This window comes from Cydia pomonella, unplaced genomic scaffold, assembly GCF_033807575.1.
Source record: "Cydia pomonella isolate Wapato2018A unplaced genomic scaffold, ilCydPomo1 PGA_scaffold_85, whole genome shotgun sequence".
In the NCBI taxonomy this organism is placed as follows: domain Eukaryota; kingdom Metazoa; phylum Arthropoda; class Insecta; order Lepidoptera; family Tortricidae; genus Cydia; species Cydia pomonella.
In genome coordinates, this window is record NW_026907918.1 from 53449 (window position 1) to 80964 (window position 27516).

The window sequence follows — 27516 nt, forward strand, 5'->3', positions numbered from 1 at the left end:
ACATCATACTAAAATTTCGTGAAATTTGAGTGAAACGACTATTTCCCTATGTTTGCTGCGGGGTCCTCTGGTTGTCACCCGACCATCACGACGATATTACAATAAAATGGCTGTTAAATTAAATAATTTATTGCCATAAGTTCAGAGCCATTTGATTGTATTCTCATAGTCACTAAGTTGATTTTTCTTTCATTATTCTTTGGAGACAGTCACCTGACGATTAAAGCATTTCAAAAATATATATACAAAATTAAGATGTCAATAAACTCACCGATTTACGTTTCTAAATTTGTTTTGTCATTTTTGTGAGAAACAACACTATGGTTGGTGGTTGACACATTGAGAAATAGTTGAGGGCTGTCAATGTGTTAACCACACGGTTGCCTTAATATTTGTTAATACTATTTAAATTATGTATTGTGTTTTAATTTCATGTAATTTATTACATAACATATTGACATGTGTCACTCACTTTTTCACTCAAAAATCCTCCATATATTTCGGTCCATAACGAGGAGCTTTATCAGGAGTCATCCTCGTTGACTGACCAGGAACCGGCGCTCTCTCGGCAAGAGCAGTTACTGTGTTTGTCACGAACACGAATATTATGTACCTACTTAGTACTATATAGGCGGTAGATCTGTGGGTTAGCTTGGACTAACTGTAGGTTGATTTGATTTGTTTCGAACAATATCCCATGTTTTGAAGTAAAGAAAAAATTAACTGTGTCAGACGAAACTCGAACTCGCGACTTTGGGAGTTCGAGTCTTGTGTCTGAAAAGTGATATGCCCATGTTTACTTTAATTTTTAGGTGATTCAAATGCGTTTGTTTCTTATTGCGAATGGACATCACATTTTAGGATGACTAATATTTTATAGCTATATAGGTTAAGTTAGGTTAGATAATAAATTACATGTCCACGGTCCCGCAAGGTGATATGATGATATTTTTAATATGTATATAAATAACAGCCAAACACGGAAGGTAATGAAGCATAGTCTAGAATATTAATATGTGCATGGTACCAGAAAGTCGAATTATTGTATATAAAATAGGAAATTCAAAATTTCTATAAAAACAAATACATGGATGGGTCCATTGACGTGAAAAACCATATTCATGTGAAATCTGCAAGGAACAGTTTCCGAAAACCAATTTTTAACAAATATCTACAGCACATTAAATCCATTAATTACTATGGAGAACGGACGTGTTAACACTTGGTATCTAAAATATTTAATGCGCTTCCAGAAAAATTGTTTGCTGAAGAAATAAGATACAATATTTAATAGATAATTGGCCACAGGAGCAGTAGAGAGAGCTCAACTCATTATGGAAACCTATAAAAAGTTGGCCCGTCTTTGCTGACCCTGAAGGCTAATTAGAATAATATAATTAATTTTGCATACTAAGTTATTAAGTTAAACTAATATAGCATGTTTATATTTAACTGACACAAATGTATATCAAGAGCGAAAGTAACTGCCATAAAACCGCTTCGCAGTTTGTCAGTACTATTTTAATGGTGCACCTACGTACCGTGCCTTATGAGAATAAATTATTAATAATAATAACATGGACGGATCCATTTACGGAGGAAACCATATGCATGTGAAATCTGTAAGAAACTGTTTGAGATTTTTTTTTTACAGGATACTGATAAGCAATATTGCGTTAACCCACATTCGTTTTGCATTGCAATAACATATCAAATCAAAAATAATACGCTTAAAGTTGAAATATTATTGTAGTAGTAATGAGGCAATTGGTCAAATACTTGCAGGACATGGACGGATCCATTTAGAGGAGAGACCATATTCATGCGAAATCTGTATGAAGCAGTTTACGAACGGTTAAAGCATTTAGAGGTATCAGAGAAGACGAGACTAACTCGGGTACGGTAATTCATTTATTATTATTAGTAAATAGTAATCAGTCATCGAATTGTAATTCCAAGTATTCAGGCCTTTCCTCGTCATCCATTTGTTCGTCATGTTCCTGATCCTTCCGTCCCTTCTTGTCGGGCGCGTGCTTGAGGCGCGTGTGCGTGTAGAGCGCGGCGCGGTAGCAGAAGGCGGCCGCGCACGCCGGCGCCGCGCACGTGAAGGGCCGCAACCCGTAGTGCGACAACAGGTGCTCCTCCAGCGACTTTTTAACCTGCACGTTAAAAAACTGATATATTTCATTACTAATAATACTATATTAAATCTCTAGGGCGGTAAATAAATGTTTCAAATTACATGTCATCGACAAACATGGTCTGAGGCTCCCTTTTCACTTCTCATTTATCTAGCAGGTTCTTTTCTTGGCAATGAATGTGTTAACTTGCGTCTGTTGCACGGGTATGTTTTCTGAAACGGAACCCTTCTCATCATCACTTTAAAGGTCGCCCGCGAGCGACCACCTTGTCGTGGACGCGCGCGGCTCGACGTCGCATCTATCGCACGCGTATGGTTTCTCAAACAGAACCATTCTCATCATTACCGTTAACGTCTTCCCGCGGAGATCATACAGGTGCGTCGCCCGCGGCGCGACTACCTTGTCGTACGTCCCATCTATCGCACGCATATGGTTTCTCAAACAGAACCCTTCTCATCATTACCTTGAACGTCTTCCCGCAGAGATCACACACGTGCGTTGCCCGCGGCGCGACTACCTTGTCGTACGTCCCATCTATCGCACGCGTATGGTTTCTCAAAAAGAACCCTTCTCATCATTACCTTGAACGTCTTCCCGCAGAGATCACACACGTGCGTTGCCCGCGGCGCGACTACCTTGTCGTACGTCCCATCTATCGCACGCGTATGGTTTCTCAAACAGAACCCTTCTCATCATTACCTTGAACGTCTTCCCGCAGAGATCACACACGTGCGTTGCCCGCGGCGCGACTACCTTGTCGTACGTCCCATCTATCGCACGCGTATGGTTTCTCAAAAAGAACCCTTCTCATCATTACCTTGAACGTCTTCCCGCAGAGATCACACACGTGCGTTGCCCGCGGCGCGACTACCTTGTCGTACGTCCCATCTATCGCACGCGTATGGTTTCTCAAAAAGAACCCTTCTCATCATTACCTTGAACGTCTTCCCGCAGAGATCACACACGTGCGTTGCCCGCGGCGCGACTACCTTGTCGTACGTCCCATCTATCGCACGCGTATGGTTTCTCAAAAAGAACCCTTCTCATCATTACCTTGAACGTCTTCCCGCAGAGATCACACACGTGCGTTGCCCGCGGCGCGACTACCTTGTCGTACGTCCCATCTATCGCACGCGTATGGTTTCTCAAAAAGAACCCTTCTCATCATTACCTTGAACGTCTTCCCGCAGAGATCACACACGTGCGTTGCCCGCGGCGCGACTACCTTGTCGTACGTCCCATCTATCGCACGCGTATGGTTTCTCAAACAGAACCCTTCTCATCATTACCTTGAACGTCTTCCCGCAGAGATCACACACGTGCGTTGCCCGCGGCGCGACTACCTTGTCGTACGTCCCATCTATCGCACGCGTATGGTTTCTCAAAAAGAACCCTTCTCATCATTACCTTGAACGTCTTCCCGCAGAGATCACACACGTGCGTTGCCCGCGGCGCGACTACCTTGTCGTACGTCCCATCTATCGCACGCGTATGGTTTCTCAAAAAGAACCCTTCTCATCATTACCTTGAACGTCTTCCCGCAGAGATCACACACGTGCGTTGCCCGCGGCGCGACTACCTTGTCGTACGTCCCATCTATCGCACGCGTATGGTTTCTCAAAAAGAACCCTTCTCATCATTACCTTGAACGTCTTCCCGCAGAGATCACACACGTGCGTTGCCCGCGGCGCGACTACCTTGTCGTACGTCCCATCTATCGCACGCGTATGGTTTCTCAAAAAGAACCCTTCTCATCATTACCTTGAACGTCTTCCCGCAGAGATCACACACGTGCGTTGCCCGCGGCGCGACTACCTTGTCGTACGTCCCATCTATCGCACGCGTATGGTTTCTCAAAAAGAAACCTTCTCATCATTACCTTGAACGTCTTCCCGCAGAGATCACACACGTGCGTTGCCCGCGGCGCGACTACCTTGTCGTACGTCCCATCTATCGCACGCGTATGGTTTCTCAAAAAGAACCCTTCTCATCATTACCTTGAACGTCTTCCCGCAGAGATCACACACGTGCGTTGCCCGCGGCGCGACTACCTTGTCATACGTCCCATCTATCGCACGCGTATGGTTTCTCAAACAGAACCCTTCTCATCATTACCTTGAACGTCTTCCCGCAGAGATCACACACGTGCGTTGCCCGCGGCGCGACTACCTTGTCGTACGTCCCATCTATCGCACGCGTATGGTTTCTCAAACAGAACCCTTCTCATCATTACCTTGAACGTCTTCCCGCAGAGATCACACACGTGCGTTGCCCGCGGCGCGACTACCTTGTCGTACGTCCCATCTATCGCACGCGTATGGTTTCTCAAACAGAACCCTTCTCATCATTACCTTGAACGTCTTCCCGCAGAGGTCGCACACGTGCGTTGCCCGCGGCGCGACTACCTTGTCGTGGTCGCGCGCGACGTGGCGCCGCAGGGACGTGAACGAGCCGAACGAAGAGTCGCATCTGTCGCACGAGTACTTTTTCTGAAACAACGGAACCCTTCCGTGTGTACGTGCACGGTGTTTTTGTAAAACTAGGTTATCTTCGGCGGATGGCTCAGTAAGTGTACATAGAAGGAAACTAAATGGCATAGTTCTTTTTTCATCATAATATTTAAATGAAAAAAAAAAATTAACCGGTTTTAAGACTGATATTATTACTGAAACAAACAATTGAAAACTTCATAGATATCAATGTCATTTCGTACATCATTGGCCCGAGATGGCCGAGATTGTACTTGAGCAATCAGCAGTGATCGGCACGACCCGTGCCACATGGTGTCAATGACCTCAATCCTTATGTTAATATGGATATTCCCCGGGATTCCAGCATTCGAATCGGTAAAGGAAAATAATATATTCTCATTTCAGTAAGTATATAACGGGGATAAGATTAATGATATTGTATATAATCATTAATTAATGAATCACAAAGAATGTTACAGATAACAAGTAGGCACAATACAATATAATTATGAACTCATACAATAAATTAACATGTTTATAAGCATATAATAGCAGATCATATTTTTTTCGATGTTTTCTATTTTCAATCTATTTCTTTTTACATCTAAAATCCATTTATATGCCGAAAAACTTCTTTCTATTTCCACTGACGTGAGTGGAGCGAATTTATACAAGCATTCTTCATCGGTTGTGGACTTATTCGAAATTTTATCTGCATAAGTTCTGATGTCATCTAAATCAGTTCATCTAAAACACTTCCAAATTGTATATGAGTGCACGTAATATTTTACGCAGTATAAAATAAAACCGAAGTTATCAATATTTTCTTTAATGAAAAATGATACATTTTATGAGTTTATTAAATATTCTGACTTCTATTTACAAATACATATAACATAAAATAACTCTTAAGCAGCCCTAAGGCCAGAGAACATCTCTTAGAACAGAGAACATGAAAAATAATTAGCACTTATTTTATTATATGTGTTCAAACTCATATTCTAGAAAAGAATATGAGATAAATATTCGGGGACAATCTCACACAGAAATCTCCCTTAAAATCTTCTTTTAATATGTGTTGCAGTAAAACAACAACTTTTGTAGATTACGTATAATTTTAAAACATTTTTTTTCAAAAAAATCAAAATTAAATTTCACCCTGTATAAAAAATTTAAAATTTACCAAAATCACTTTTTAATAGTAGAACTAAAAGTCTGCCTTCCGCATAAGGGGGAAGAAGGGTAAAACTGAAAGGAAAATAAAAAAATACGGCTGAAAATTGAGAGAAAAAAAATGAATTAATGTGATGAATATTATGGACTATGGGGGTTGATACGATGGCGAATGATACCTAAATTTTTAACCGGTTAATTAAACAGCCCGACAAAAGAGGTTTTCAGAATTTTGAGGAAAATTTAGTATGGCGGATCACAGAACTTTAGCAAATGGATAAAACAAAAATATGACACAAAAATACACAACAAATAATTAGAACTAGAAAATACTGACGTTAAAATTTAAAAAAAAAATTCAGGGGAAACAGGGTTAAAAAAAAAAGCGAGCACGTATGGCAGCAGACCGGGCGATAACGATGAGGTTTCTTCACTTCACCACTGCTTAACGCCGACCTGCGCAAGGCTTTGGTGACCAACTGTTTATGAGAAGCCTCTCCTCTTCGAACGCCGATTTACGCGCGCCTTTGGTAGCCATGCAACTGTTACCAGGAGCTTCTCCACCCGTGGATTTACGCGCACTTAAAAAGACTTCGTGTTAACTATTAAACTGGCTATAAATTGCAAAACTGGTTTTAAAACGACCCGGGAACACAAACGACTTCTCCACTCCAAATTCACAAAACAATCTGCCCAAAAAACAACTTCAATCTTCTCTTTTTCGAATATTCCATAAAAATTTAAATTCTAAATAAGCGCAAATAAGCACTTAATTTATTAGAAACGGCCAGAATTATACGAAAAAAAGGTCGGCGCTTTCTTTTTTTTTGCTAAAAGCGCGATCTAACCATCAACGCCTGAATTATGAAACCGCATGGAGAGACAACAGAAAGAGAACTGAGCCAGCTGACAACTAGAAGAAGAAGTTCAAAAATAAACCGACAGACGTTGATTATGTAGCAATTTTGCTACAGTGTCTGATATTTTAGTATTAGCGTACTCTCTAACATACAGCGTGCTCACAATGAACGCGAAAGAGTTTACAGTGTATTGTTGATCATATTTAATTTAAAGACTAAAATATCCTATTTTTTTTCTGAAATTCATCTATGCTTTGTTTTTTTTTTAGGATTAGAAAGCAGGTAAACGATCTTGACGTGTCTCTATATTAAACATTTTGAAAAAATATACAGCAATTTTAAATAATACAAGATCATTTACAATATATGTAGGACAAATGGAAAAATGTACACCTCCGGCAGGACTCGAACCTGCGATAATCGGAACACCGGTCCAATCAATTCTGCCAACTAAACCACGAAGGTCTACCAGATGTGTGCGAATCTTTCCATTTCTTTCCTTAATGCTTAAATAAATTTAATTTAAAATAATTTTTTAAAAGCATTTTTCAATAAAAAGACACGTCAAAATTGCTTAAAAAGTGAAGTATAGTTTCAGAGTAAAAAATTTTGGTATTTAGTGCAAAACGCCTTTTTGATAGATACTATGCTATGGGGGCTAATTATCCTTATTAACAAATATCTAAAAGTGACAAGAAACACTTTGCAATAATTAGGTTTGCCAAAATTAAGAACAATTCATTTTCAGTGATAGTTTTATCAGTAACATTTTCTTTTTGTGTAAAAACGCGTGTGTGTGTGTGTGTGTGTGTGTGTGTGTGTGTGTGTGTGTGTGTGCGCGCGTGTGCGTGTGAGTGTGTGTGTGTGAGTGTGTGAGTGTGTGAGTGTGCGTGTGTGCGTGTGTGCGTGTGCGCGTGTGCGCGTGTGCGCGTGTGCGCGGGTGCGTGCGTGTTTGCGTGCGTGCGTGCGTGCGTGCGTGCGTGCGTGCGTGCGTGCGTACGTGCGTGCGTGCGTGTGTGTGTGTGTGTGTTGTTCAGTTACCAGGCCGCGGTGCGCGGCGTCGAGGTGGTCGCGCATCCAGCGCCGGTGCCGGAACCGCTTCTTGCACACTTCACACTCGAATCTGAAAGTATTACAACAAGTGTTAAGTGCACTAGGTTGGCCACCACATACAATAACATACCTACTACCCGTTCGCTTCAAGTTGGCAGTCGGCGACTGTTACATAATAACGTCACAGGTATAATTGCTATTTTCTACTGTTCACAAAAAATAATTTGATACTTTATTTTGTAGCGTTGATGGCCTAGCGTGCGACCGGAGGTCGCGGGTTCAAACTCCGGCTCGTACCAATAAGTTATTCGGAACTTATGTACGACATATTATTTGATATTTATCAATCGCTTTTCGGTGAAGGAAAAAATCGTCCGGACTAATCCCAAAAATGCCTAATTTCTCCTCCGAGGGAGTGATGCGGGGAAGCGAACAGGTAATGTGCGGTACCAGTTTCCGGTGCTAAAAAGCGGCCAAGTGCGAGTCGGACTCGCCCATGAAGGGTTCCGTACCATTTATGACGTATTAAATAAAACGACTTACTACATCTCGTTCAAACCAATTTTCGGTGGAAGTTTGCATGGTATGTACATCATATATTTTTTTAGTTTTATCATTCTCTTATTTTAGAAGTTACAGGGGGGGAGACACATTTTACCACTTTGGAAGTGTCTCTCGCGTAAACTATTCAGTTTAGAAAAAAATGATATTAGAACACTCAATATCATTTTTGAAGACCTCATACCCCACTAGGGAATGCAAAAACCGGAGGTTTTTCAAAACCGGTTTTTTCTTCGGTTTTACCACAAAAAAAACCGAAACCGGTTAAAACCGGTTTCGGTTTTTAGAATCAACAATTCTTAAATTCATCGCCATGGAATAAAGAAAAGATTGCTTCACGTGTAAAAACGAATGCTAGTATAGTACGAGGGTTGCTACTTATATATCCGGAAACAAAAAAACAAACGTACACGGCTGAAAATGGTTTTATTGTTTTTCAAAGTATTCCCCTTGATGATCTATGCACTTTTGCATTCGTGTGAACCAATTTTTGAAGCACTTCTACCACTCCGCCTGAGGTACCTCCATAACGTGTTGTTTGAATGCGTCGACAGCATCTTCAGCGGTCGAAAATCGTTGACCGCGTAATTTATTTTTTATATTGGGAAATAAATAAAAATCATTGGGTGGTAAGTCAAGGCTGTACGGCGGATGACCCGTTAATTCCACATTTTGACCTTCCAAAAATAGAGTTGTTTCGCGTGACGTATGACAGCTGGCATTGTCATGATGAAGAATGATTCTTCGTCGCTGGTTAGTTTTACGAATTTGTTCAAATACTTCCGGTAAGCAAATGGTCGTGTACCAATCTGAATTAACCGTTTTACGGTTTTCTAGTGGCAGTGTAGCTACATGGCCATTAATACCGAAGAAGCAGGCCACCATTTGTTTCAATGTACTTTTTGCACGAGTAACTTTCGTAGGGTTCGGCTCATTTTGAAACACCCATACCGTTGATTGTTGCTTCGTTTCGGGATCGCATGCAGATCCAGGATTCGTCACCTGTATAGATGTTATAAACGGCCTTTGAGTCACCACGGTTATATTTTTTTTTACATTTTATTGCACCATTCAACGCGAGCATCTTTTTGCTCTTTAGTTAAGTTGTGCGGTATCCAACGCGAACAAATTTTTTTTACAGCTAAATGATCATGTACTATTCTATTAATGCTAGTCATAGAAATACCCAGAGTCGACTCTATCTCGCGGTACGTAACATGTCGGTCGTCCATTATAAGTTTTCGCACAGCCTCAATATTTTGTGGTACGACCGATTTCGGGCGACCTGCCTTAACTTCGTCCGTAAGCATACTACGTCCACGATTGAACTCACTAAACCAGTGATACACAGTAGTTTTAGATGGAGCTTCATCACCAAAAGTTGAAGTTAGTTGATCTATGCACTGTTGTTGCGTTAAACCACGCCGAGAATCATAATAAATCATAGCACGAATATTTTCACGAGTGAGTTCCATTCTTGCAGCGAGATGACATTTAAAACCCGTCAAAAACAAAACGTTAATAAGAAAGAAAAAATATACCAGCCAATACTTAAACAAGTTCAAATTTTACCATGGAGGTCAAATATACTATTTAAGAAGATTGTAATCCCGGTTTCCGGATATATAAATAGCAGCCCTCGTATATACACGATTTTATCACGAAATTAAAGACAGAATATCTGACTATTATATTGTATTGTATGGGAATTGTCAAATGACTTAATGTTATTTGTAACTAGGAATAGGAACAAACCAATTATATAAAATTATTTTTTTGGTTTGTTGATCAAACTAACACAACACCACATTATTTGATTTGATGTCGATTCAACCGGTTTAGGACCGATTTACACCCTTATAATGAATAAAACATGCAACTTAGTTAAATAAATAAAAAACCGAATAAAACCGAAACCGGTTTTTTTCAAATTCTAAAAACCCGGTTTTGGGTTTCCGTCAAAAAACCGGTTTTAACCGGTTTTTTCGGTTTCGGTTAAAACCGGTTTGCATTCCCTATACCCCACACCCCACACGTATAGGTTTGATGATTTTTTTTTTGTGTTTCTGTTGTATTAAGTATGGGGAACCCCCAAAATTTATTGTTTTTTTTTTTAACTACTTACTAGATCTCGTTCAAACCAATTTTTGGTGTAATATTGCATGGTAATGTACATCATATATATTTTTTTTGTATTATCATTCTCTTATTTTAGAAGTTACAGGGGCGAGGGGGACCGAGACACATTTTACCACTTTGGAAGTGTCTCTCGCGCAAACTATTCAGTTTAGAAAATAATGATATTAGAAACCTTTGAAGACTTATCCATAGATACCCCACACGTATGGGTTTGATGAAAAATCATTTTTTGAGTTTCAGTTCTAAGTAAAAACACCCCCAAAATTTATTGTTTTTTTTTTTTTCAATTTTTGTGTCAAAATCTTCATTCGGTTCACAAAATACATCTACTTATCAAGTTTCAATAATATAGTTCTCATAGTTTCGGAAAAAAGTGCCTGTGACATACGGACGGACAGACGGACAGACATGACGAATCCACAAGGGTCCTGTTTTTTGCCATTTGGCTACGGAACCCTAAAAATTGTTATAAACAGAAAATAGAAATGGTGGCATATACTTGTAGAGGGCCCGCGGCGTGTGCTTGAGGGTGAGGAGGTGCGCGCGGTACTGCGCGCGGGTCGGGAACTGCCGCGCGCACTCCGCGCACCACGTCCGCGGCGCCGGCCTCGGGGCGGCCTGAAGAAGAAGAAATAATTAGCTTTGGTTATAAAAATTGGAACTGGAAAACTAACGTTAAAAATTTAAAATATTTCGGTCTTGAAGTTCAGGGGAAGCAGGGTAAAGGGGACAAATGTGGAAGCACACGCAAGGGTACCGGCAGCTGGATTCAAATTTACTTGTGTAGCATGGATGGCGCACAAGCTAGCGACTTCAAACGGGCCGACGAGGTAAGCCTCACTCGCTTCCTGGCGAGCGCGTGTGGCAGCAGACCGGGCGACAACGATGAGGTTTCTTCACTCCACCACTGCTTAGCGCCGACCTGCGCACGGCTTTGGTGACCAACTGTTTACGAGGAGCCTCTCCACCCGTGGATTTACTTCGTGTTGACTATCAAACTGGCTATAAATTGCAAAACTGGTTAAAAAAGACCCGGAAACACAAACGACTTTTCCACTCCAAATTCACAAAACCATCTCCCTAAAAAACAACTTCAATCTTCTCTTTTTCGAATATTCCATAAAAAATTAAATTCAAAACAAGCGCAAATATGCACTTAATTTATTAGAAACGGCCAGGAATTATACGAAGAAGGTCGGCGTTTTTCGCGTTTTTGCTATAAGCGCCACCTAACGGTATCTGCGTGAATCAACATCAGCGAAACATGGCCAAAACACTAAAAACAACCTGACCAAGGCACGGCGGTAATTCCACTAAACTACGACAGATGTAGTAGCGTTTCGCTACAGTATATGTCATAACAGTCGTTTTATAGATTTTAGGGAGTGCAGATTTCGAAAATGATGTCCATATTGGAATCCAAGATGGCGGCCATGCAGTATGGCATAAATTTCGTCATGAATGTCATTTTATAGGTTTTAGGGAGTACAAATTCCGAAAGTGATGACCATTTTAGAATCCAAGATGGCGGTCATGTTCTATGTCATAAAAGTCGTCATGGATATCGTTTTATAGGTTTTAGCGAGTGCGGATTTCGAAAATGATTTATGCCAGTTGAAATAAAAACGTTAGAGGGGAATCGTTTTAAATTTAAGTAATGAGTTGGTTGATTGAAAATGTATTATAAACCCTAAATGAGTTTTTTTGGGATTACTAGTTTGATAATTATAAGTTAGTCAGTAAGCTAGTATAGTTAGTAACTGTCAGGGCATTGAAAACACGTATTGCAGTATTGAATGTATTTCTGTAAAACATTGAGTTATTTGATTTTGGACATACAAGATTAAACTTGTACTGCTCTCTGAGATTATCTCGAGGATTTGCTCCTAAAATAAGCGTAATATTTTTTTATAAAGAGGCAAAGTTCTAGAATGTATGTTCCAGTAAGAGTAAGAAACCGCTTTTCTCTAAACAAATTACCTAAGGATTGTTACTGAACAAGCATTGAACATGCATACTGATGCATGCGGTATATTGTACGCAAACATCGTTTTTGGAGGATAAATGTACTGTGAATGTCTACCGAGTTCCATCAGAAAATAACACCGTACGTAACAGAGGAAACACATTTCTATAATATAACTTTTTGGCAACATCCTCAGAGAAAGGTCCTGAAAGTATTGACAGGGCATAGCACTGACTGGAAATCATCTTATTTATTTTAGTAATATGCGCCTTCCAATTCAAAAAATTGTTTATAGTAATGCCAAGATATACAAAAAGATATACTAATTACATCTTCAATCAAAGTCCCACTTTCTGCAACATTCAAACATAGAGAAAGTGTTTTATAGTTTCTGAAACTAATAACTTGTGTTTTAGTTAGGTTAGGTCGATAAGTACTTCCCGCGCTTTCGCGCGTAAAATGCGGCTAATATACTTTTCTATCACTTTGTTCTTTACAAATTTAATTTTAACGTTGTCCTCTGAAATTGTGGCTTGCCATGGCCAATTTAATGCAGCAGCTTTCTCCAATCACGACCTTATTTTCGCTTCATTCAAAATCCGAGCCCCCAAGACGCGTCATAAAATAGTTTGACGCCGTAAGCTCCACAACGTTGACCTTCAGACTCTCCAAGATGATCTGCGCAACGCGGACTGGTCAGCCTTATAGTTGACTGACGATATTGAAGTGAAGTTAGGGACCTTTAATAACGTTTTGCTCGCGACTTTTGATAAGCACGCTCATTTGAGGCCTACTCGAGACAAGCACTACCCCGAGCCATGGCTTACAGCTGAAATAAAGTCACTCATAGCTGAGCGGAATCGCTTTCGTAAAAACTAGTGCCTACGCCAAATCTTGGGATTAGTTGTCAAGCGGACCCCAGGCTCCCATGAGCCGTGGCAATATGCCGGGACAACGCGAGGAAGAAGAAGAAGACTGGTGGTAGCGGAGCACACCTGCGTTGCGGAACTGTTTGTGGCACAACTCGCACTTGACTGTTACCTTTTTGTGCGGACACTGGTGGTAGCGGAGCACACCTGCGTAGCGGAACTGTTTGTGGCACAACTCGCACTTGACTGTTACCTTTTTGTGCGGACACTGGTGGTAGCGGAGCACACCTGCGTAGCGGAACTGTTTGTGGCACAACTAGCACTTGACTGTTACCTTTTTGTGCGGACACTGGTGGTAGCGGAGCACACCTGCATTGCGGAACTGTTTGTGGCACAACTCGCACTTGACTGTTACCTTTTTGTGCGGACACTGGTGGTAGCGGAGCACACCTGCATTGCGGAACTGTTTGTGGCACAACTCGCACTTGACTGTTACCTTTTTGTGCGGACACTGGTGGTAGCGGAGCACGCCTGCATTGCGGAACTGTTTGTGGCACAACTCGCACTTGACTGTTACCTTTTTGTGCGGACACTGGTGGTAGCGGAGCACACCTGCGTTGCGGAACTTTTTGTGGCACAACTCGCACTTGACTGTTACCTTTTTGTGCGGACACTGGTGGTAGCGGAGCACACCTGCGTTGCGGAACTGTTTGTGGCACAACTCGCACTTGACTGTTACCTTTTTGTGCGGACACTGGTGGTAGCGGAGCACACCTGCGTTGCGGAACTGTTTGTGGCACAACTCGCACTTGACTGTTACCTTTTTGTGCGGACACTGGTGGTAGCGGAGCACACCTGCATTGCGGAACTGTTTGTGGCACATATCATATCATATCATATATTTATTTGTAAACATAGGTTTTCACAGATCATACAAATGTAAATAAGAAAGTATCACTATGCTTAGCCATTAGGCATACAAATATTGTCCAGATGGTGCATGCATATCTACAAACTTAATCTATAAATTATAATTTAAAAATATAATTTAATGTAATTTAATAATTGACATTCATACATATACCTACTTAATTAATACTCTGAATCAGACAGGTATTCTCCAATCGAGTAGTACGCTTTCCTAACTAAAAATTTAAACAGACTCTTTTTGAATAATCCTATGTCATCTAATTTAGTAATATGGTCTGGCAGTTTGTTATAAAGTTTCGGAGCCATGCCGAAAACACTTTTGGCAAGGTAAGTTGTTTTTATTGATTTTGTATAAATTTTGTTGCAACGACGAGCACTATTGGTAACAGAAAATTGGCCAATGTTATTTTTAACATACACCGCTACTTCGTAAATATACAGGCAGGGTAATGTCAGTATGTCTAGCTTAATGAAATTCGGTTTGCAGGTTTCGGTTTGAGGAACGCGACAAACTGAACGTACACATTTTTTCTGTGCCTTAAAGGCCATTTCTCGGTCTGTGGAGTTTCCCCAGAATATTAAGCCGTATCTCAGAGTTAAGGTAACATAGGCTTGATAGGCGGTTAGTACTGCTGTTACGTTGTCAGTTTTAGCTAGGTTATATAAAGCATACGAAATTTTTTTTAAGTTTTTTACATATAATGTCAATCTGATCCTTCCAAGTCAATTTACTATCTAAGCTTAATCCTAAAAATTTCGTCAAATCTGTCTCTTCAATAAGATGCTCTTTGTATTTGACAGTGAGTTTTGGTAATTTATCAACTCGTTGTTTGAAGCTCATAATTTTGGTTTTATTTAAGTTTATGCGCAAATTATTCTTATTCAACTCGCACTTGACTGTTACCTTTTTGTGCGGACACTGGTGGTAGCGGAGCACACCTGCGTTGCGGAACTGTTTGTGGCACAACTCGCACTTGACTGGGTTTGCCTCGGCGTGCCGTCTGCAATATTACAACAACCATTATTGTCACTTAATAATTAAAGATAGAAGATCTCTCAACTACACCTTTTTTATTTCAAACTCCGTTAATATCGGGGTATTGTTAATTACATTTAAGGAAACTATAAATGGCATAGTTAACTGAAATTTAAATTTAACAATTTTTTTATCAGAATAAGGTTTGATTGTCAGAATGACTGGAGTCATTGTCAGATATTTACACTCAATAAAAACGAATCAATCATTTGTTATTATGATCTATAAATAGCTCACTTGGACTGGTACGTTTTGCCCGTAAAAAACCGGGCCATGATAATGCGCCTTTGACTTACAGATAGTAATGTTGCCGAAAACTCCGCTTGTGGCACAGGACTTTGTCACAGAGTGCGCACTGCACGCGCTCCGACTTCTTACTCTCTCTGAAAATTGAATCAATCAATCATATTTAAGGCAGGGATACACTAGGCGACAAATGTCCCACGATCCACGACACGTGTCGCCAGTGAAGTCGGATGAAGAGGCGCGACGTTGCCGGCTTCGCTCGACATGTCTGGCAACATCGCGCGCCTTACATGGGATGTGGCCCGATATGTCGATATTTGTCGCCTAGTGTCGAAAATGTTGTAATTGCTTCATTATCATATCGAAATCGATTTGGTATTGACATTCAAATTTCGAACATCTCTGGGAAAAAGCGCAATTCGATTTGACCTCTATTCTAATATCAGTCGAGATGATTCTGACGCTTTATGCCAGGAACGCAGAATACGAAAAATGCCTGCAAATCTGGTATTATGAGAAACTGAAATTTTACGAATCTGGCTTTCTGCGAATCTGACATTCTGAGAATCTTACTTTTTGCGAATCTGCCATTCTGCGAATGTGACATTCTGAGAATCAGACATTTTGCGAATCTGGCATTCTGCGAATCTGACATTCTGCGTTCTTGGCATAAAACGTCAGAATCGTCGAGATGACAGTTTATTCCAAATGAAATATAAATTGCATAAATTTTTCAAAAATCTCGCACGGTAATTGGTATCGAACGATACGAAAATCGGCCCCTGACTCTAGTTTGTCTCGGAATTTAAAAAAACTACGAATGCGTGACATGTGTGAAAAAGGTTTTCATTTACCGCCATTTGACGTACAGATTATTATTTAATTAGTTTTAAGCATAACATTATTTTTTATACTCTAGTGCATGTATGATTATACATGCACTATTGTCTAAAATGATCCTTAATTAATTAGCAATAAAGCCCTACATATGCCGTACTGCCAGCTACTCTCATTTCTTTAATCTTATATATTTCTTATTTTTATATTTTTATATTTTATCTCTGACACTTAGAGACTTATACATCTCTAAAGAATTTTTAGTATTTTATGGTTTTATTTTTTTATCATAGTTTTTTTTTGTGTAATTTGACATTTAGAGACAGTATACATCTCTAATAAAGTATTTATTATTTCATAGATTCGATATTTGTAATTGTTTTTTTTTTTAATTTATTGTTTGTAAAAATGGACATGTAAAAGTGCCCCTGTGGCCTATTTGCTGAATAAATGTTTGATATTTGATACTTATTTCTGTGAGTGGGCAATAGTAATGCTAAATTACTCGCAATCCAAGTGAAAAGTGGAGTATATAAATCGAGCCTAAATGGGCGAATCAACTCTTTGACCGACAAAAATCTGTGTACAACTTTTAAACTTCGATGTAAAAATAATAACCCTTCTATGTTTGCGTCTACGATGTATCTAAAACATATAAGGCCCCTACTGTTAAGCCTAATAAATAAAAACTATCTTATATGAGCAATTTTTTTTATTTTTAACACATCAGCGAAAGGATAAGGATCAAAGTCAAATGACGTTCTTAAAGTTTAGATCATGTGTCGAAAGGTGGCTACAGAGTTTTCTTTGATTATACAGCTCTATTTCAAATTTCCTTTGCTATTGGTTACTTTACGCCTTTGTTCTATAATATACTATTCAAAGCTATAGTCACCTTTCCTTTTCCTTTTCAACTGCTGCGTTTGCTTCTGTAGTAATATTTGTAGCGTTCGCTTTCTCAGCTTCGTTTGCCATTTCAGTTGTACAAGCGACAGTCATTTCTATAAATGCATTATCACTAGCTACTGAAGCTATGTTTACTTCTTCAACTGTTTGTGCTTCTTCTGAAGCTACATTTGCTTCTATAATTCCATGTGCTCCTTCTGAAGCTACGTTAACCTGTTTAGCTGCGTTTGCGCTAGCTTTTAAAGCTGCTTTAGCTTGTTTGGCAGCGTATGCTCTAGCTATTATACCCACTTTTGCTGCTCTAGGTTCCTTTGGTGGTCTGTGTGCTTGTTTTAAAATTGCAGGCTTATATTTGTTTTCAATCGTCTGTAAAATAATAATAAAAATATATTTTGATATCCAAGTCAGTATTATAATATTTATTTTGCACTTGGTATGGTTTATCATAACCAGACTTCCTTATGGCATAAGAGTTGTTCTAATTTAAATAAACTGGTCAAGTGTGATTTCGTCACTCAGGCATCGATGGTTCCGTACAAACTTTCAATTATCTCAATATTATAATTGGTATTTTTTAACACGTTCCTTCAATCATTTTTTTACTGTAAAAAGTAAAAATAAAAAATTGTTCTAGAATGTACAATACGTAACGTAATACGTTAAAATTTTGCCGACGAACGAACGAACACTTTCGTGACTTCTAACTCTTGCGGATACACTCTACTTACAGCAGGCCGGTAGAGCAGAAGGAGCGAAGCTATTCTCTGTATCTGAGCGACGTGCATATACAAATACGAGTCTTTCTAACCAAAATATGATTATTTATTTGTGAGAATACAGTAAGATTTGGTCTTAAAATAATATAAAAGGAATCCTTGTATTCCGCGTGCAAGCAAGCGTATAAACATTTGAATGAACATAATTACATTTAAATAAAGAATATCAAAAAATACCTGTATATATTATACAAGTAATTCCCCGGCATTTTCTCCACATATACCATAGAAAAGGTTTGATAAAAGCTTTTACAGTACATATGGAGCTACTTTATAGCACTAGTGCGAGAAGTAGCATATTACGTTACTGTGTCGAACATTTAAAGGGCCATATGTACTGTAAAACGTTGTACGATACATGTGCGAATAGGTAATTCGCAACTCGTGTCGATTTAAAACACTCCCTTCGGTCGTGTTTTAATTTATCGCCACTCGTTTCGAATTTCCTATTTTTCGCACTTGTATCGTAATGTACTATTTTAATAAACACTCACCTTATAAACGTGATTCGTTTGCAAGGGGCTCATAATTCGTGTATGAAACGCAATGTTCTGTACTCTGGTGAAATCACATTCCTCTGTTTTCATCTTCGAGTCTGAGTCACACTGAGCCACAGAGCGACTCAAAGAAGCATTATCAAATTCAGACTCAGAGTCAAATTCATAGTGCTCCGATTTTAACTCTATTTCAGGTTCGAATTCAGTTCCAGTCTCATGTTTGGATTGTACTTCGAGCTTCAATTCAACGTCTAAGCAGGGCTGCTCTGGGAACGCAGGTTGCTCCGATTTAATATCCATCTCCTCTGCAAGGGGGTGTGGCTGGAATAAGAATAACTTTGAAGAGCTTAGAAGCGCCTAGAGTTAAACCGAGTTAACTCTGCAGCGCAATAATTTAACAACCACTTTTTTGCTGTCACAAAGACATTATTTTACTCCAATAGGGGATTATAACGCAAAACTCTGCGTAGAGGGCGCCACTACCACATTCTGAGGGCTTGAACTACGAGACACGAAAATCAAAATTTCGTTATCTGCCTCTCTATGACTCTTGCACATTCGAGCGATAAAGACGCCAGATAACGTAATATCGATTTTCGCGTTTCGCGATAGACCTCTGTAAACAAACCACTTTGATGCATCAATGTCATAGTAAAACTCGTCAAAAAACTGTTTAAAGCCTAGTATTATGGAAGGTGGAGGTAATGAATATAATCTTAATACTGTTGCAAAAGTGTCCAGCTGTCAGCTATAAATACTAGTTCCAAATCTCTCCCGAGCAGCGCTAGAGTAGCTAAGAACGTAGGGTCGTAGGCGTTATTGACGGAGTGAAGTGCGCTTTTTTTTTTCAAATATTCTAGGTATTGTAACGCCACCTATTTAAAGTTTTGTGACGGACACTTTTTGGTACATGGAGATTGTATTCCATACCTCCACCTTCCATACATAGTATGTATAAGTTACTCTATGGTTTATATGATGTGATGGTGCCGCTCTCTGGCGGCAGAACATTGCAGTAATACTCCCTATTACGGCATAATTAGAGTGACAGTGAGAGATGCCCGCAATTTGCGAACTTCCGCATTCACGGTAGACATGGGTCTAATTTAGAAAATATAATATTAGTTTAGACCAAGGGTTTAGGGTTTACACACATTATGGACTTTGTTCGAAATAAATTATTTTAGACCTTATAAATAAATTATCACTGTAAAAATTGACTGTCTCGCACGAGACTTGAACTCATGACATTAGATCATATTATCATATCATATCATATTATCATATTATTTTATTGGTAATAATACACATGTCAATATTTTAGATACAGTTGTATATATACTTATTTTAGTTTAAGACTAGGAACTATTGCTAGTGAATAATTCTTTATGATCGTAGAACGCCTGCTCTATCAGCCATCACTACTGCTACCCCATATCACTACTAGCCCATGCTCTGCCAAGACTTCACACTGAGCTTCCGAGACTTCGAACCCGAGGACAGCGTATATTTCGGCACATCAGTAGGTAAGTAGTAGCCTCACAGAAATATTTCTTACAAGAGATAGAGAGAACTAATAGAACTCACGTGTCCGGGTGAAGTCGCAGAAAGTTCTAAGCTGGCTGGTTCTTCCAGTTCTGGTTCGGTTATAATTGTTTCCACAACAGATATTGGATTCACAAGCTGAAACAAGTAAAAGTAAGTAAATATTCTTTATTGCTCCAATATCAATACATTTTGCATCTAAAATTTCAATCAAATTTTTGAAGAAAATTATGTTTGAACTATTTTGATAGCCCTGCCTGTACAAGTGTTAAGTAAACATCATAATTTCATAGAAAGATGTTTAAAATAACACTTGCACTGTCTGGGCTGTCTAAATCGATGCCAACTTATCTTGTTCTGATTTTTTTTTATCTCATAGGTAGTGGTAGTACTGGTAATTAACTTTTTCTTCAGAAATACCAGAGTTCCTATGAGATCTTAAATTGCAGTACAATAATATGTAAACATCACCATAATTCACTCAGATTTAATTTTGGAAGAATAAAGTTACCATTACTTTTAAAGTAAACAACGGGGTACAGATAACACCAGATCAAATAAAATAAAATGAAATCTTAACTTACTAGTTTCCGGCCATCTTTCATTTCTATTAGTGTTTGTATTTTCTGATCCTGTACCGTGGGTGCATTGTTCACTTTAGAAAGCACAGACTTGAGTACTGTGAGGCCGTTCAGCGCCATCTTCTGGAACTGCTGTATGGACTGCAGCTTCTCCTGGCAATCCATACACAGCAAGATTTCACAAGCGCTGAGGTCTGCCTGAAAACCACATACTATATATATTTTTATTGTTACTTATCCAAAAACATTGTAACTACAGCGTTCGCCATTACGTTACAATCTTAATACTAACCATTATTACCTACCCTAATATGTACATTCACTACACTAGACTACTTAATTAATTACTTATTATTTTCACTCAGTCACAATACAAAAATCATTTTTGGTACAAGTTATATCGCTGACTGCACTTTTCTTTCCACAGGGAAATAATACTCATCAACACAATTCTAAAAACCCCAAACACAATTGGGTTACATTGTTTTATCACAGAATTCCTCCCTCCTGTCTTCATAATAGTGCATTGTCACCCGACTTACATATGTATGCAAAATTTCAGCTCAATAGGAAACCGGGAAGTGGGTCAAACGTAACTTGCAGGATTATTACAGACGCACATACAACAGGACAGGTGAAACTAAATAAAAGCTTGTAAATAGGCTCCCAACATTTTCATACATTTTTGTTTCCTCTATTGCTTACCATACAAAGTCTATGAAAAAAGGTAATGGAATGGAAATAAAAATCTTGGGACACTTGTTTGTCCTATCAAGATTGAAAGAGCCTATGATTTTGAGTAGAATTAACATAAAAACTCCCAAAAAAAGAGTAGTGACAGCAAACAATTGTATGTAAGCAATAAAATTGTACAAATCCTAAGCTTTGATCTATTTGTTAATGCACATAAGCAAAAGGATTGCACAACTGAAGTAGGAACACATCGGCCATATCTGTCACAGGGATGGCGATCAATGAGAGACCAGTGACTACTGTTCTAGAGACCTCAACTAGAAAGCCAAAATGATGGAAAACCACAAGCCACTACAGCGAAGCAAAATTTTTATTTACAGATGGTTTTGATTACGAATGGAAAACATAGCAACTTTTAAACTTCATAGCAACCGCTAGTAGCTGTTACAAGTACCAAGACGGAAGCAGATTAGAGAATGCGAAAAGTTGTATTTAAGAGATACGGTTGGTGATTATATCTTAGAATAAACTGGTACAAAAGCAAATAATATACGCAATCACATATTATTTCTGATGTCCATACTCCCAATGACATTTGACGTTATTCACATTGTAGTTCTGTGAGTAAGGGTGTCCGCTAGCTGGCGCGGTTACCCGGAGCGAGTGAGCTGGTTAGCGAAAAATAGTATAAGCAACGCTATAAGGCGCGGACACGTGCGACGGATTTTACCTACAATGGCACCCGCGTGCGTACGCCCACTCCGTGCACTCGCGCCAGCTAGCGGGCGCCCTAAAACGCATGAAACATACCATGGTAATAGCTGGAGATACAATAGCCTCGAGTAATTCCCTATGCTCCGTGGCCAGCGGCGTCAGCGGCGGTTTCCGGAGTGTGCAAATTACACAAATATGCTTCATCTTGCATATGAATTACCGTGAGCGGAGAGATTTTATTAATGTTTTAAACCCACAACAAAAAGCACTCCGCTTCATGAAAAACTGAATTAACTGGAAGCGAATACAATACAATGAGAATAAATTAACTAACACAACTGAAGTAACTGAACTGTCATCACACTGACAGTGAACTCCTCCATCTCATAGACACGGGCCCGAACTAATTAATAGTCTGTGCCCAAAATCGGACATGATCGGGACTGATTTGATGTAACTTAAGTAAGGAGTTGGCTTGGCAGTGATTTTGATAGCCCAGCTTGTGCAAGTATTAAAATCATAATTTCATAGAAGTTTGAAGTTTAAAATAACACTTGCACTCTCTGGGCTGTCAACTTGCCTGAGTCTGACAGAACGTAGTGATTATATGCTCTTTGGGTCTGAGTCTGACTCTACCTCTACTCTGGTAGCTTTTGTAATTATGAACGGGTCACACTAAGAGAACTACTAACTCAACTCAACGTTGACGTCATGCTGTTATGGTGATGTAGGTACCATGTAGGCAGGTATCAGAAGGTTCTTGGAGTGAAAGACGTTTTTAGCTATGTACAAGATTGAATGAATTTATTTACAAAAATGCGCGTAATTTATACAAAATTAGAGAAATGTAAGAAAGAGATCTATATACAGGAAAGAGCGTGATAAATAATAGTAGCCGCGCGGGACGCGCGGGGTGAGGTGCGCGGGCGCGAGGTTGCGGCGCGTGGCCGCGGCATTCGCGCGCGCCTATAAAATAAAGCGAGCCAACGTTCCCGTCCTTTTCTCGGCCGGCCTCCGTAGGGTGCACATCGTGTCGTCGGTGCGCCGTGTCCCGCTCCGCTGCTTGATACTCGCTGGTAGAAGACACGAAGAGGATGCTGCAGGCTCCGCATATGCATAAACTGCCCTTGTCAGGGCAACATAAAACTGCTCTTGTTAGAGCAAACGTCACCGTTTCTCTGCTTAACCGCAGAGTGTCAATCGATCGATCTATAAACTGTTCTTATCAGAACAATTTCACTGTTTCTATAACGGACACGACGTCGGTCGATGTATATGTTTAAGTATGTATATATGTCCCCACAGGCTCCCTCTCAAGCGAAGCGTACCGGCAGGCGAATAGTGCGGCCTCGGCGTGTTGTGCTTGTGCTTACTTGAGTGGTCGTGGTCGTGTCGGGTCCGTTTCTTCTTTTCAGGATGCCTTTTTTCTGTTGTTGGTTGTTGTTGTTGTCGTTTTTGGTGTCTTGTGATGTCGGTAAACTCGGTGATAGCGTAGGTTGCGTAGTACTCGATGTTGTCGTAGGTATGTTCGTTGCGGTCGTTGAACTTGTAGTTGTAGGTATATCTGTTGCGCTCGTAGATGTAGGTATATCTTGCTCGGTGTCGGCGATGATAAATGCGGGTTTTAGGCGGTCGATCGAAATGTTCATCTGGCGGTTAGGTAGCTGCAGGGTGAATACTTTATCGTTGCGTTTTAGTACTCGGTAGGGTCCGTCGTAAGGTGCTTGTAACGGCTTCTTTACAGCGTCGACTCGTACGAATACTTGTTCGCAGGTTTGAAGGTCACGGTGGACGAATATAGGCCTCTTGGTGCTATGTGGGATCGTTGATATCGGCGTTAGGCTTTGTAGTGTCGCTCGAAGTTTCTCGACGAATTCGGAGTCCATGGTGACGTCATCGCGCGTAGGTAATAATAGTTCGCCGGGTAATCGTACACTGCAGCCGTAAGTGAGTAGGGCTGGGCTTACACCGGTGTCTGTTCGTAGTGCGGCTCGTAGTCCAAGTAGAACACTAGGTATTGTGTCGATCCATGACTTCTCGCTTTGTAGTCTAGCTTTGAGTGCGGCCTTGAGACTTCTATGGAAACGTTCTATCATAGCGTTCGATTCAGGGTGGTACGGCGTTGAACGGGTTCTTTCGATGCCGAGTAGGCGTGTGAGTGACGCAAATACTCGACTTTCGAATTGCCGTCCTTGATCGGTCGTGATCGTAGCGGGGCAGCCGAAGCGGGAAATCCAGCCTTCGTATAGTGCTTTGGCGACGTCTTCGGCGGTGATCTCGCATAAAGGTATCGCTTCGGGCCATCTAGTTGCGCGATCGATCATTGTGAGTAAGTAGCGATGTCCACTGGCGGCCGTAGGTAGAGGTCCTACAAGGTCGATGTGTATATGTTCGAACCTTGTAGTTGGCGGGAAACTTGAAAGAGGGCTTGAAGTGTGTCGTTGAATCTTGGCGCGTTGGCAGTGTACGCATACTTTTGCCCATTTGCCTACATCGGCATTTAGGCCGGGCCAAAAGTAGCGTTGTGCGACGAGTTTTCGTGACGTTTTGATTCCGGGATGACTGATGTTATGTACTGCGTTGAAAGCGGCACGGCGATACTCTTCTGGTACGTAAGGTCGTAAGTGCGGCGTTGATGTTTCGCAGAATAGTTTGTAGGTAGTTCCGGGAATTTCAACTTGTTTTATTATTAAGTTATCTTGCTGTGCGAGTGTTTTGATTGTGTTGCTATCTCGCTCTTGCGCTTCTGCCAGTAGTTTGTAGTCGATCGGAGATGGACAGGAGATGGCTTCGATGCGAGATAGGGCGTCGGCAGCGGCATTTTGGGTTCCAGGAATGTGTCGTATATCGGTTGTAAATTCACTAATATACAACAGCTGACGAGTGCGGCGCGGTGACTCGTTGTTTGTACTTGTTTTCGTAAATGCGTATGTAAGCGGTTTGTGGTCGGTGAATATGATCAATTCTCTTCCTTCGAACATTTTTCTGAAGTGCTTCGTACTTAGGTAGATAGCGAGTAGCTCACGGTCGAAAGTGCTGTATCTAGTCTGGGCGTCGGAGAATTTCTTGGAAAAATAGCCAAGTGGTTGCCAAGCGTCGTTGACGAATTGGTTTAACGAAGCTCCCGCGGCTTTGTCGCTTGCGTCACAGAAGATTGCTAGCGGTGCGTGGTGGGAGGGGTGCGCGAGCAAGGCGGCGTTTTGTATGCTCACTTTGCACGCGTTGAATGCTTCGTCGGCTTCGTTGTCCCAGCTGATTTCTGTCTTGTCGCGCTTCTTCGCATTGTGTAGGTATTTGCAGAGCGGTGCTTGAATCTGTGCGGCGTTTTTGATGTTTTCGCGGTAAAAATTCAACATGCCGAGAAATCTTCGAAGTTCGTCGATGTTTTTCGGCTTAGGGTAGTCGATGATTGTTTGCACTTTTTCGGTAGGCGGTCGTATGCCATCTTTGCTGACTTCGTAGCCCAAGAATTTGACCGATGGCTGACCGAATACGCATTTCGACGGGTTGATTGTTATGCCGTAGTCTTCGAGTCGGCGTAGTACGGCGCGTAGGTGTTGCTCGTGTGTTTTTTCGTCGGCCGATGCAACAAGTAGGTCGTCGACGAATGGGAACACGAAGTCAAGGTCGCGTAGTACTTCGTGAATAAAGCGTTGAAACGTCTGTCCGCAGTTTTTGAGTCCGGGGCACATTCTCGGAAATTCGAATAGGCCGAATGGTGTTATGATGGCGCTCTTCTCGACATCTTGCTCTGCTATTGGTAGTTGCTGGTATGCGCGGTTGAGGTCCAATGTTGAGAATATTTGTTTGCCGGCGAGTTGGTAGGTAAAATCACGTATGCGTGGGATTGGGTAGCGGTCGGGCTTAGTGATTGCGTTAAGCCGTCGGTAATCTCCACACACACGTAATTCGCCGTTCTTCTTAGGTACCACGTGAAGAGGTGATGCCCAAGGGCTTTTGCTTGGTCTGCATAGGCCCTGCTCCATCATGTTGGCAAATTCCTTCTTCACGAGTTCGTAGCGGTGCGGTGCGATTGGACGTGGTCTGCAGTGAAGTGGTGGTCCAGTTGTTTCAATGAAGTGTTCGACGTTGTGTTTCGGGCTGAGTTTCATGGATGTTAGGCGAGTGGTACCAGGGTAGTCGGCAAGAATGTTGTGGTACGACTGTTGCACGTCTATACTGCGCACGGTAGGTATGTTAGCGTCAGTACAGAGCTGTGCGTTAGTGTACAGTAGGGTCTTGCCGTCGATCAATCTTCTCTTGGTGATGTCCACGACGATGTGGTGGTAGTCCAGGAGATCTGCGCCGATGATGGGTTTCGAAACTGCAGCGATGATGAATTTCCACCGGAATGGTCGGCGTAGGTTGAGATCGAGTTCTAGCGTCTTCTCGCCATAGGTAGGAATGACGGTGTTATTAGCGGCGTAGAGTTGAAATGGAAGTGGTTGCGCCTTCGTGCCGGGTGTCCTTGGTAGAACGGAGATGTTCGCGCCGGTGTCTACCAAGAAGACGAGTTTGCTGGTTCGGTCTCGTACGAAGAGGCGGTGGGATTTGGTGGTAACGCCGGTTTCCGCCGCAGCCAGCGTTACATTTAGTTTTCCGACGCTGGTGATGATGGCGGGATCGGCTTGAAGCTGCACGGTTGTGCGCATTTCTGTGCGTCCATGCCGAAACGTCGATGGTAATGGCAGTACGGCAGTGGTGAGTTTCTTGGGCTACGCGGTCTTCGATCTTGCGATTGAGAGTTGTTACGGGTACGTGATGGAAATCGTCTGCTTGAGCGGCTGTAGCGTTGATTGTAGTTTTCACGCGGTCTCGAGCGAAGCTCGGCGACTTCGAGTGAGAGTCTTCTTATTTCGCCGATGAGGTATTGCGTGTCGAGAGCTGACGCAGTTGGTTGAGGTAGTGGCGGTGGTAACGAAGGTGGTATGACGGCGGGAGGAGCGACTGCGGCGATTTGGTTCGATGATGATGGCGTGTGCTCCATCATTTTATCGGCGAGCAGCGCGAGGTCCTCGAGCGTAGTTTTGATCTGGAACGCTTCTTGCTTGATTTCTTCTGCTCAGTCGGTGGTCACCACTATGGTGATGTAGGTACCATGTAGGCAGGTATCAGAAGGTTCTTGGAGTGAAAGACGTTTTTAGCTATGTACAAGATTGAATGAATTTATTTACAAAAATGCGCGTAATTTATACAAAATTAGAGAAATGTAAGAAAGAGATCTATATACAGGAAAGAGCGTGATAAATAATAGTAGCCGCGCGGGACGCGCGGGGTGAGGTGCGCGGGCGCGAGGTTGCGGCGCGTGGCCGCGGCATTCGCGCGCGCCTATAAAATAAAGCGAGCCAACGTTCCCGTCCTTTTCTCGGCCGGCCTCCGTAGGGTGCACATCGTGTCGTCGGTGCGCCGTGTCCCGCTCCGCTGCTTGATACTCGCTGGTAGAAGACACGAAGAGGATGCTGCAGGCTCCGCATATGCATAAACTGCCCTTGTCAGGGCAACATAAAACTGCTCTTGTTAGA

The 27516-nt window shown here is 41.3% G+C and overlaps 1 protein-coding gene across 1 annotated transcript; it reads right to left on the reverse strand.

Moving 5' to 3' along the window:
• Nucleotides 1–1892: 1892 nt before the first annotated feature.
• LOC133534320 (zinc finger protein 11-like) lies at nucleotides 1893–22330 on the reverse strand. Its single transcript, XM_061873431.1, has 11 exons — nucleotides 22091–22330; nucleotides 20591–20785; nucleotides 20049–20144; nucleotides 18459–18782; nucleotides 17178–17554; nucleotides 15496–15582; nucleotides 15068–15164; nucleotides 10898–11016; nucleotides 7687–7768; nucleotides 4493–4630; nucleotides 1893–2159 (listed from the first exon to the last, which is right to left on the reverse strand). Exons 1-11 carry the CDS (start codon nucleotides 22196–22198, stop codon nucleotides 1935–1937), a joined length of 1848 nt encoding a protein of 615 aa, XP_061729415.1. The 5' UTR covers nucleotides 22199–22330; the 3' UTR covers nucleotides 1893–1934.
• Nucleotides 22331–27516: the final 5186 nt, after the last annotated feature.

Coding starts and splice junctions, on each gene's coding strand:
- LOC133534320 (XM_061873431.1), bottom strand. CDS start 22,198: ATGAAGCATATTTGTGTAATTTGCACACTCCGGAAACCGCCGCTGACG. Junction 20,786..22,090: donor TATCTCCAGCTATTACCATG/GTATGTTTCATG, acceptor TGTGGTTTTCAG/GCAGACCTCAGCGCTTGTGA. Junction 15,583..17,177: donor GTTGAAAAGGAAAAGGAAAG/GTGACTATAGCT, acceptor TTCAATTTTCAG/AGAGAGTAAGAAGTCGGAGC.